At 40.5% G+C, this 11,976-nt stretch overlaps 1 protein-coding gene across 3 annotated transcripts; it reads right to left on the minus strand.

Annotated features, from left to right (window-relative positions):
• Positions 1 to 3,579: 3,579 nt before the first annotated feature.
• Positions 3,580 to 11,479, minus strand: LOC146497888 (fizzy-related protein homolog). Of its 3 annotated transcripts, none has more exons than XM_085139552.1 (14): positions 11,372 to 11,479; positions 10,524 to 10,596; positions 9,925 to 10,053; positions 9,697 to 9,760; positions 8,838 to 8,968; positions 8,649 to 8,734; positions 8,372 to 8,555; positions 8,173 to 8,238; positions 7,567 to 7,669; positions 7,248 to 7,432; positions 6,897 to 7,130; positions 6,505 to 6,609; positions 5,023 to 5,115; positions 3,580 to 4,904 (listed from the first exon to the last, which is right to left on the minus strand). In XM_085139552.1, the coding sequence occupies exons 1-14, from the start codon at positions 11,440 to 11,442 to the stop codon at positions 4,863 to 4,865; spliced, it is 1,566 nt and encodes a 521-aa protein (XP_084995678.1). In that variant the 5' UTR covers positions 11,443 to 11,479; the 3' UTR covers positions 3,580 to 4,862. The 3 variants fall into 3 exon arrangements, with proteins under 3 accessions (XP_084995678.1, XP_084995677.1, XP_084995676.1); XM_085139551.1 differs by having other exon boundaries at positions 11,276 to 11,461; XM_085139550.1 differs by lacking the exon at positions 11,372 to 11,479 and adding an exon at positions 10,694 to 11,269.
• Positions 11,480 to 11,976: the final 497 nt, after the last annotated feature.

Below are 11,976 nucleotides of genomic sequence, written 5' to 3' on the forward strand. Positions count from 1 at the left end.
GCATGTCTATGGACTGTGGGAGGACGGAGAGAGAACCATCACAGACACAAGGGGGGGCATGTAAACTCCACACAGAAAGGCTCCGGGCTGGTTTCAAATCCAGGACTTTCTTGCTGTTATTGTCCTAATTTAAACTGTTAAGAAATAAAGATGTTTAAAACTGGCACTTGCTTATTTTAAACAATTTCACTCATTCATTATTTGATTAATATTTTCCATTAAAGAAATCTCTAACGCCAGTCCGAGGATGTTTCCTGAGTCCCCTGAAAAACATTTCATCAAAGTTTTTAGGTTGCTCGATTAAGCTCTTTCCCCCCTCCAGTGAGATACTGAAATCATAGCATCTTATCTGACGCTCACTATCTGACAGCTGGTCACACTTTACAGGCTGAAGAAAACCATCCTTACCTATCCACCGTCATTTTATGGATACCAAAGTTCTGCTGGGGTGACTGACGAGTGTCAGTGGGACATGAGTCACATGAGTGAATCTCTGTGCTCTTTTCCTTCTAACAAAATGACCAAAGAAGAAACCTGGGTGGCTGCAGCTATCACAAGAGCTTTGTTCCTTTGATATCCCTGTAAAGACTGCTTATCAATGAAACTCAAGAGTCAGGCTTAGGGAGGAACCTGGGGGAATATCATGTTCGCTGTCTTGTGAGGCTTTAGTTGTATAACGAACCACGCGCTCGGTGCCTCTTGATAGAAACATCAGGAGGTAGGATTATGCATATTAGCGATCTCCCTCTGTTCTCCCCTCTGCTTTCAGGGCTTAATGTTAACATCTGCACAGTGAGCGAGAGCCACAGATGAGCTGGAAGACTGTGCTGAAAGTCTTCCATTCAGATGATTTATCTGATCACTATAATGGACTATGCATGTTATTTCGATGACATTATAATGGAGTCTGAAGAGGAGAGAGGCTTGGGCTCTTTGGTGTTGATAGAGCTGAGTCACTTAGGCATACACTACTTGATTTTCATCACAGAAAAAAAGCAACCACTTCACGAAAAAGACCTTTAATTTTTGAAGCCACTCAATTAGCAGTGATATTTTTCTTTCTTTCTTTTTTTTTTAATCTTTGTTTGTTAAGCCCTACTTATTAATAGTCAAATTCCAACAAAGCTGTGGATCATTTCAGTTTTTTCAAATTAAAATAAAACCAGAGCACCATAATTATTCAACATCAGCCATCATTATTCATGCATTTGGACCCTTCAGCTGTTGTTTACACTGATAAAAATCCATTTGCTGTTTGAATGTGTAAGAGGGAGTTTGGATAAGCAACAGGGCACAAGCAGAGGTGTGGGAGCTTTGGGAGGCAGTGAACATTCATTATTTTTCATGCTCTGGGTCAAAACTATGCTTGTGTGGGCTGGGCTGGTAATATGATGAAAATTTGCACACTTCCTGGAAACCAGGTGAGGCCGCAGGATGTTTTCTGGCTGTTAAAAGCTCCCGTTTGAACAAATATGGTTTTAAACTGAGGGTAAAATGAAACCACATGCCCCGTGGGGTTTGTCTGGTCAGATTTTTACCCTTTCCAGAAGCTTGTTATAAAAACAACCAATGGTGTTAATATCAAATTATTCCTCTTTTGAATGTAAGATCTGATCCTTACCTTTGTTCAGGTAGATTCTGCTGTGTGGTAGCATCACTGAATCACTCATTTTGGACCAGCTCATAGGATGGCTCCCTCTGGTGTTCACTTTTAGTTCTGACAATACTACAAGACAAATATGTTGGGAGGTGTTTGGATAAGTGACAAAATAAGTGAAAACCCAAAATAAGAGAGAAAAACACAGAATCAAAACACAAAATCCACAGACACTTTGTTAAGTACAACATTTCAGGTGATTTAAGTGACTGTGGCGTGGTTGTTGGTGCGTTGTTGGTGCCAGACAGGTTAGTCTGAGTATTTCAGAAACTGCTAATCTGCTGGGATTTCTGGTCAGCAGGAGAAGACCACAGTGGTGGCACTCTTCTCATCTAAGAACAGGGAAGTGAGATTATATTGTTATAGCTCTATTAAAGTTTTAACTGTCCAGAGGACCTCAACAGCTACAGGCCGGTGGCTCTGACATCCCACCTGATGAAGAACCTGGAGCGGCTGGTCCTAGCTCAGCCTCGCCCCCTGATGAGCTCATCACTGGACCGAATTCAGTTTGCCTACCAGCCTGGCACTGGAGTGGATGATGCTGTCATTCACCTCCTACATCGTTTAATCTCTCACCTGGAGACCACTGTGAGGATCATGTTCTTTCATTTCTCCAGTGCCTTTAAGACCATTCTTCCCTCAGTTCTGAAGGACAAGCTGGAGAACACAGGAGTGGACCACCACCTCACAACATGGATACTGGAATACCTCACCAATCGACCACAGTATGTGACAACTCGGGGTCTGACAGGGTTGTCTGCAGTATAGGGGCCCCACAGGGAACGGTTCTGGCTCCATTCCTCTTCACCATCTACACTGCAGACTCCTCTCACAACTCCACTCAGTGCTTCCTGCAGAAGTTCCCTGATGACTCTGCAATAGTCGGCCTCATCACTGATGGGGTGGACAAGGAATAGAGTGCTGGCCCAAGGCTTTGTGGACTGGTGCCAGCAGAACTACCTCTAGATCAACACTAGTAAAACCAAGGAGCTGGTGGTAGACTTCCACAGGCACAAACATCCTCCACTGCAACCACTAAACATCCAAGGTATGGACATTGAGGCTGTGGACAGCTACAGGTACCTTGGTGTTCATCTGAACAATAAACTGGACTGGACTCACAATTCAGATGCTCTCTACAGAAAAGGGCAGAGCAGGCTGTACCTGCTGCAGAGGTCTTTTGGAGTGAAGGGCCCAGACCTTCTATGACTCTGTGGTGGCCTCAGCCATCTTTTACGGTGTGGTCTGCTGGAGTAGCAGCGGGCCAGCTCTGTTCTAGGATGCCCTCTGGACCCAGTATAGGTGGTGAGTAACAGGAGAATGGTGGCTAAGCAGTCATCCCTGTTGGACAACATCTCCCACCCCATGCAGGAGACTGACAGCACTGAGCAGCTCCTTCAGTGGCAGGCACCCACGATGTGGGACGGAGAGATTTCGCAGGTATTTCCTTCCTGCTACTGTCGGACTCTACAACTGTCTCTCCAATGTGCAATAGTACGAAGTGCAATCTTCCCAATATAAGAAAGTATTTTATTCTATTTTTCTTACAGTATGTTTTTTTTTATACATATATCTCATTTTATTCTATTGTTTTTTTCCCTCAATTTTTACTGCTCTTAACTTGTACTTTCTGCCATGACCAAAAAATTTCCCACATGTGGGACTAAAAAGGTTTATCTTATGTTCACATCTCAGTTTAGAAACCAGAATCAAAATATTTGGTTCTCTAAAAATTATATGATAAATAAATTCATATAAAGGATTCTTCTCTAAATGTAACCAAACGTGTAATAACTGAGAATAACTGCAAACTAAAGACACCCTTTAGTTTAAACAGATGAATGTTTGGTTGGAGCACAAAGCAGGAACGTAAAGTATTACTAACAACTTGAGTAGTTACAGTCCAATAAAACAGCACTAAGTTACAAGATATGGCAATTTAATTGTTGTTCATGTTCCAGTACAGAAATATTTCTTTTTTCTTTTTGAAACATTCTTTCAATAACTGAAGTTGTCAGCGTTGTCTTTAAGTGACATTAAAATTTAGAGTTGACCGTCAGCTCCCTTCAGACAACCTCGCTAAGCAAACCTCTTCACTCTGTACTCTAAACTTTCACAAGACAAATAAATAGCGCTTGTTCAAAGGTAGGTGGCTGAAACATTCAAAGAAAACGTGGCAGAGGATATGAAATATTTCTCCAGATTAAAAAACAAAGTTCAACAGCATGACTGCCTGACACAGAAGTTTGAAGTAGCAAAAAAATGAGCGCCCCAAGCTTGAATATGTTACAGACATAGCACAAAGCAGAAGTTCTTTACACAGCAGCATTTCACCATCTGGTTTAATTACAAATGTTTTTACTGTGCGCTAGTGGTTGCTGTAAACTACAATGATAAGCCAAAGCTCCTTTTAATTTTCCTTGGCTTGCTTTTCAATTAGGAAAAGATAATCTCCCAAAAACAAATTGTTTTGGGGAGATAATGAAGTAATGCTTGCCATGTTTGATTATTATTTTCATTAACTAAAATAAAAATGTCATTTTTCTTAAAAAACAAAAACAAGAGAGATCAGGCTCTTTCACTGAATCCTTGTTAACTATTAGCAAAATGGCACAAGATTATGAATCTTTTATCAGTGTACACGAAACATTATTGCCCCTCAGGAAAAGGTAACGCAAGCTTGGAATTTTTTTCTGCAAACCTGAACAAAATCAAACTTGCTCCACAGATCAGACCAAAAAACTGCAGTTATGCACATAAAATTAAGTCAACCAGCCTTTGCAGCAAATACGTCGATAACATATGTTAAAAATGTAAAAAAAAAAATAAAAAAAAAGGAGCAAAAAACATACAAACAACAAAGAAACTAAACAAAAACAGAAAATAAATAAACGATCACAAGGACAAACTCAATATTTGGCAGGTATGCACAACGTCTGTTTGCAGACACGGGGAGATAAAGGCCCCGAAACTGGAGGCGGCAGTGGCTCCATCATTCAGGAGGAAGTGGAATACTGTGTGCATCTCTTCTACCCTCGATACTCGGTCTATGTGTCTCCTCTCATCTTCTGCTACAACTTAACTAAGACCAGTTGAGGAGGACCTCTGCAGAGTACTGAGGTGAGTGTTCAAAGAGGCCCCATTTACACCAGGAGACATGCAAAGACAAATTCCCTTCCTGTTTTTATTCCCCGCACAGTGCAGACTACCGGATCCTGGTGAAGAGGTTTAACACAGAGACTGATTCCTGAAAGAAGGAAGGTGGACATTAGACAGAGACCACTACAAAAATAACACGCAGGTGATGAAAACTGCATTCAAGGAAGCCCAACACAGAGAAAGTGAGAAATGGGAAGAAAACATGCCTTAGTGGATCTCATCTTGCTAAAGACGTTCCAGAACCTCAGAGTTTCATCTCCAGCCCCCGTCACGATGGCCTCCCCATCAGGTGACATAGCCTGCATGCAAGTTATTATTAAACACTGAATATGCACCACTGTAACAGCTACATCATTTCCTCTGGGATTAATAAAGCATTCTGATTCTGATGTAATTACAGGAATCTGAAGTGGGCACAGGAAGGATTTTATCATTTTAGTTTGCTTTAAGTGTAATTATTTATTAAAATATAATTTTTATACTCCTATCTAAAGTTCACTATATTTGCTTTCACCACATAAAATATTAATTAAAATTCTTCTTATGTTTACAAGTGTATTCCTATATATTAATTGTTGGTGTAAAGCCAAAGTGATGCCCAGAAATCACTCACAACAGCACTTACACAAAACATCAGAAAGAGGTAGAAAATGTCAGTTTCACTTAGGGCTGCACGATTTTGTATAAAATGAGAATCACGATTTTTTGGCTTAGAATTGAGATCACGATTCTCTCACGATTTTCTTTTCCAATATAAATATTTATTGCACTTATTAGCTGCACATCAACTTCGTAACAGTTGAGACTGAACATAAAAACAGTAAATAAACATAAAAACAACAAATGTCTCACGTTTTGTGGTTGCCGCAAAATGTTGTACTGCTTGAAATTCCATCTCCACCGTTGCTCGACACTGCGTGTATAGAGCAGGTAGTGCAACAATAGAAAAATAGTTGCGGGACGGCACTGTGTAGCATTTGTCTAGGGTGTTGATCATTTTCCTGAATCCCTCGTTTTGCACAGTGTTGATGGGAGCCATATCTTTGGTCAGGTGATAAGTAATAGCCTCCGTAATTTCTTTGTGCCTGTGGAAGTTCGACGTGTATAGGGAAGCGCTGTATAAGGTTCCCGTTATTGATGTTTGGGTGGTTGACTGGGACGGATTTTCTCCTGTCACTTTCTCGTCATCCCTGACGTGCTCTCCGTTGTTTTTTCCCTGCCAATTTTAGCATCACACGGCACAGCTTCTGTATCACGTGGTATACGGCTCCGCCCTTGTCATTTGTTGAGCAGGAAGAGTGAGCGCTTGTTTTCATGCAGATTACGTCCCGGATCAAAATGCGGTACAATCGTCGTCGTCTTTTTTTTTTTTTTTTTTTTTAAATCGTTGTCATTTGGAAATGAGATCGCACATAAGTATGAATCGAGATCGCGATTTCCTAACAATTAATCGTGCAGCCCTAGTTTCACTCATTTTTTTTATTTTGGAGAAGCTCTGTGTCAGTGTCACCCTTTTACCCTTGGATATCTAACAGCGACACTTCTTAAAGGGTCAGTCAGTGAGTCTAGTTTTATAGGATCATTTCCTTACACTTTTTTTTCTGTGACTATTTATTTCTGCTTTACAGTTTTCTTTTAAGTTAAGATTATCTTTAATTTAGTTATAAAGGAAAAGAATATATACTGACCAGGTAAAGTACTCTATAGGAATGTCCCGTAAGCTTGGCCACTTGAGTTAGAGATGGATACTTCCACACGAGGATCTGGTTCTGGGAATAACCGTGCGTGCTGACCTAGAGAGGAGGAACAGTTTTTCCACTTATTTAGCTGGCAGGTTTGTCGACCATCAGATAAAAATCAACAATTCCACATCACTGCTTCCATCGTATTTTCCAGCCAAAAACACACGCACAAAAAAGAAAAAGAAATAAATAAAAACTGAGTTGAATGCTACTGAATAGCAAAAAAAACCTCACCAACAGCCCTAAAATTAACCTTGGTGTATGTCCGTATTTAAAAGCAGATGCATGTATTCTATTTCACAGGAGCAGAGTGCAGTCAAAGACATGGGGTGTCTCACCAGTTCGTTAGTGTGCTTGGACCAGGCCAGGTTGCAGACCTGAGAGCCGGTGTCGGTGCACTGCAGAGGCTGGCCAGTCAGAGTGTTCCAAAAGCGGATGCAGCGATCGGCAGTGCCTCCTCCAGAGGCCAACAGGCCGTGTTGGTGAGGAGACCAGGCGATGGCCTTCACTGCAGCTAAGTGCTCCGTGTACTGCTGCACTGGGAGGACACTTGAGTGGTTCCACACGAGTAACTGCAGACAGCAGGTTGCAATAACAGGAGGACAGAAAAATTTTGACGTTTTTTATAAAAAAGGGACCCCAATAAAAATGTGGCACAGACAAAGGCATGGGCGAGATTCTCTGCATACCTTGTTATCATTTCCACCTGAGGCTAGAAGCTGGTGGTCTGTGCTCCACTTGAGCCCGCAGACTTCCTGTCTGTGTCCTTGGAGCCGACGTTCTGACTGGAGAGGCGGTGCCCTGATGTCCCGCTGCAGGATCACCCGATCACGACTCCCAGACGACAGCTGGTCGGCATTCCATGCTAGAGCACCTAGAAGCAGGGAATGACGACCAGGGGAGATGATTCACCGATCATGAATGAGAGATGTTGCTAAACAACTGCGTGAAAATAAATGAAGCTTGAATGACTGTCTCTGCCTTCATTTCCATAGACTTTCAACTTACCCACTCTGGCTGTGTGTCCTTCTAGCACAGAGAGCTTCTTCCCTGCTGCTGCATCCCAGATTTGTACATAGCCTTTGTGGGTGCCTACAGCTACCAGGTTACCCTAAAAATAGACACCACACTTTGAAAATGATACTGGCAAGTAGGAGTCTAATCTTACAATGGCACAAAGACAGGAGCAAGTGCAAATACCCTCAAACCTTTTCTTAGTTACAGCATAGGTTAAAAGCCTGAAATCATAAATCAGTTTGAATTTCTTTGAAATATCCAGAAAACAGTCTTGTTTCATGGCAGACCTTTAAAGTGAATCAATTATGCTTTTCCTTACTTTCTGTCATATATTTCATATATACCGTTGTGATGGTGAATTCTCAACCTTGCATAAACATATCCAAAGAATCGATAATTAAAGTAATATTTTTTAAAAAACAATAACTATGAGCCCAAACCTCTGGCTGTAGAGTGCTCTGAACACTCAGTTTCTGGCAGTTTTTCTGCTTTCAGAAACTGTAAAAAAAAGGCCAGCTGTGCAGGCTTTATTACAGCATTGTTTAAAGTCCTGGACGAGAACTTGCAAAAACAAGAATCAATGAAAGAAAAACACACCCTCTCTGACCAGCCCACTGACGTCACAGAGTCTCCTTCTACAGAAAGGTCACAAAGACGAGTCACCTAAAGTTTCGAAAAGTGCCAGACAAAGGAGACAGATTAATGCGAATGTCCCAGGAGGTCGTTCAATTATGTCTTTTTCATTAAGTATGACACACTATCCAAGAGGTTTTCTCAGCTAACATGTCACACACACCTGGCTGGTACAGGCACTCCACAAGTAGACACAGGTACCCAGTCCCACACTGAGCACATTCAGAGAGGACCAGTCCACTAGGTTGAGGTAGAAATCATCTTGAAGCTCTGGAGCGTCCAGAACTTTGAAAGGTATTTTAGAAATCTTGCGTGTTGGTTTTCGTGGCGATCGAAGAAGTTTCTGACTGTAAAGCGCAATAACATTTAAGCAACACAGTAAATTTTTCTCCCCATATTAAGAAATGGCACTTTCACATTTAGCTGGAAAATTTTATTACCTGTTACTACTGACAGGTGATAGTGAATAGGGAGAGACTGTGTTTCCATCCTCTTCGGGAAGAGCTCTCTTGGTACTTACAGAATACTACAACAATCAAACAGATTATTTCTAACGCAGACAAAACCCACCGTAAAACAAAAAACACTTAGCCTGTTACAAAAACATTATTATTATTATTATTTTTTACACTAAAAAGGCTCCTCTTGGCAGGCGTAGATGGCTGCAAGCGACGATCTTCTGACTGGGGGTCCTGGACTTTCTCAATGCCTGCTCCTAGTAGCTCATTTTTCAGCAGAGCTGAGTAAGCCAGACCGTCCGCTGAAGACAAAGGAACAGACAGAGGGGAAATCAAACTAGGCTGTCGAAATGATTAACTTCAAACCCTGTGCTCCCTTTGCAGTTTCTCAGCTCTTGCTCACATCTCTGAAGATCAGGGAAAATTTTCCACTAAGCTTTGTTTAGCCCTTATCTGCAGTCTCCATGAGCCTGTCCAGGCTTAGTAAACAAGAGAAGGTCAAATTATCAAGTTTGAATGGATCAGAAAGAGATACCTGTGGAAATGAACTGAAAATGGATAAAACTCACACCTAAAGTACATCTACAACACAGAAAAACATATTTCACTTGGGGATGGGAAAGCGAGTAACTCATAATACATGACTATCATGATAATTATTCAGTAACTAAATATCATGATAAAATATAGGCTAAAGTTTTTTTTCATCATCTTTTATCCATTGCGATAGCCTTGAAAAACAAAAAACAAAACGAAAAACACGTGTGACATATAACCAACCTTATTTTGAGCAAATCTACAGCACCATTAAGAGCTTTCACTCTAATACTAAAGTCTGAATGAACAAACACAGGGGTGAAACTAAATTCCAACTACACAAACATTCAGACATAAGCTAAAGTAAAGAAAACTGAACACAAAGAAAATGCAAAAACAGATTTTGTCTCATTCACAATTTAAATGCTTGTGACAAGAGAGGTGCAGGTGGAAACACAGTTTGTCATCATTCAAGAGAAAAGCAATGGATTACCTTTGTTGCTGTCAGTGGTGCCATCTTTGGTTTTCCTATTTTGATTGTGTGACTTTTCAATTTCCTGTGTTAAAATAATCATAATCAATAAATGATCACTCTCAACCAATTCTGTAAACTTAAGTGTATTAGAAAAAACAAAACAAACACTTTTATCTTGAGAGCATTGTTCTTTTGGTAGGACAGGCAGAATAGTGCTTGGTGTATTTGCTGTTGTGGCAGACTCACATTAATGCGATGGAAGTTGACACTCCAGTTGGCTCCAGCCCGGGAGGGAATGAAGCGATCACCATGCTTGCTAGGAGAGGACAGGGGGGAGCTGGTGGGTGTCAGAGATCGCACTGCTCCTACAGCTTTCTGCACAAGGGAAAAGAGAAGACAGCATTGTGTTTTTTGTTTTTTTTTTACTCTATGTCGAACACAAACAGGCCTCGGAGTGGATTTGAAAACTCAATAACAGAACAGGAACATAATATAGATGGCAGATGGTGCGTTTGTTTGAGGTGATAACAACAGGAGGCAACATTCACAAAAGCCAGTCTTTTGGCCAGTAAGGTCTTGTTTTTACTCAACAGTGGTGACAGTGTCAATAGACTGCCATGTGAAACCATTTTTTCCCTTATAATACATGGAAAGCATTGCCCTCACGTCCCTCCTGGGAGGGGATATCATCATTTAAAAATCAAGACAATGACCTTATTCAAGATTACTTGCAGATTTGACTAGTCTTAATTAGACAGCAGAATTAGCTTTTGTTCAGAGGAGGAACATTACTTTACATACAAGGAATCAGACAGAATAGACAAAAAAAACTTGTTTTTACTTACAATGGGACTTGCATTCTCATTTTGGATATTGATCTGTCTGAGGAGCCTGCACTCATAGTCCTGATCCATGATCCTGAGAACAGGACAAGACCACAATAAAGTTCATTCACAAGATGCGTTCATTGACGATGTGTTTATCCTATATAGGAAATGGCACCGTGTATAGCTACCTGTCAAACATCGGCATACACGGTGTATTTGTTGTTAGATAAATAAATCCGTTATTCAACTGATTTAAAACGCTTTGAACTTACCGTTTATCAAACGACAATGCGACAAAGAGTCACCGACATGGAGCAGTAATCCCCAGAGAAACTGCTTTGTATTGATCAATGAGGCAATAAAGCTGCATTAAAACCCTCCAGAAGAATTACAAAGATAAACCAATCAATAGTTAAAATGTAGAGTTTTTTGGTTTCATTCCATCTCCAACTAACTAACTAACTAACTAACTAACCAACCACCGACGTGTAATTAAATGACATACCAGTACCTGTGATCATCTGCGGACACTGACATGCTAACAGCACTTAAATTATCTTTATGAAAACCTTAGTCTTGTAACATTGAAACGCAACCCAACAGCAGTCATTTACTTGTATATCCCACAAAGCGAAATACTGCTATCTCTGGTGATTCTCGCTGAAATGCGAATAAAAAAAATCTAAATAATCCAACGACCCAGCACAGAAAGCTAGGCTAATGCTAACGCTAGCTCAGTTGTGTAAGATATTTCTCGTATTAGCACCTACCTTTCCCCCAGCAAACGCTTCCCCTGTATGCACTGTTAATTTGGTTCACGTAATGTTTTCTAACTCAGTTCAAATGTGTTGTTTTGTGCTTTTTACCCGTAAAATCGACACACACAGAATACAAATGTTTTCTTTTGCCGAGCATTCAATTTAGGCTCGCTAAGCATCACGGGAAGTGTGTGACGTCGCTGTTTTTGAAACACACATTTTCCGTTGCTAAGGAAACGTGTCCGACTCGACTGAACGCTGTCGGTAAAACCTGACCTCTGGGTTAAACCGGCAACCGAGGCTAAACAAGATTATAGTCGCACCAGTTTATAGTCAAAGATTTAGCTCAGGTTTCAAAATGAGTAGCAGTTCAGGTCATGCCACAGAGAACAGAATCTCAAATGCAACAAAAATGCGATTAAAAAACATAAATTTTAATATTTTACTTTCTTAAACTGTGGATTCATGTTTGAGCATCAGCGTTGATACTAAAATTTATTTTATTTCCACTTTCAACGGTGATGTATTTGCATGATAGTTAAAAAAAAAAACAATATGACAAAACATCAAACACCATTTATTGAACAAAAAGGTTTAATTCAATATACTTAATAAATAATTATTTATATAATGTGTGTGTTTCCAGAGGCCTGTACTACAAAGCGAGTATCTTTCCATTGTCTGGTTTTTACTCACCTTAACAACAAAAGAGA

This window comes from Neolamprologus multifasciatus, chromosome 18 (genome assembly GCF_963576455.1).
Source record: "Neolamprologus multifasciatus chromosome 18, fNeoMul1.2, whole genome shotgun sequence".
Lineage (NCBI taxonomy): Eukaryota > Metazoa > Chordata > Actinopteri > Cichliformes > Cichlidae > Neolamprologus > Neolamprologus multifasciatus.

What these genes read in the sequence shown, in the direction of transcription:
- LOC146497888 (XM_085139552.1), bottom strand. Translation starts at nt 11,442, where the DNA reads ATGCTTAGCGAGCCTAAATTGAATGCTCGGCAAAAGAAAACATTTGTA. An exon ending in CACCACTGACAGCAACAAAG is followed by an intron (nt 8,969 to 9,696) that starts GTAATCCATTGC and finishes CTTTGTCTTCAG; the next exon opens with CGGACGGTCTGGCTTACTCA. An exon ending in CAGGTGGAAATGATAACAAG is followed by an intron (nt 7,131 to 7,247) that starts GTATGCAGAGAA and finishes TGCTGTCTGCAG; the next exon opens with TTACTCGTGTGGAACCACTC.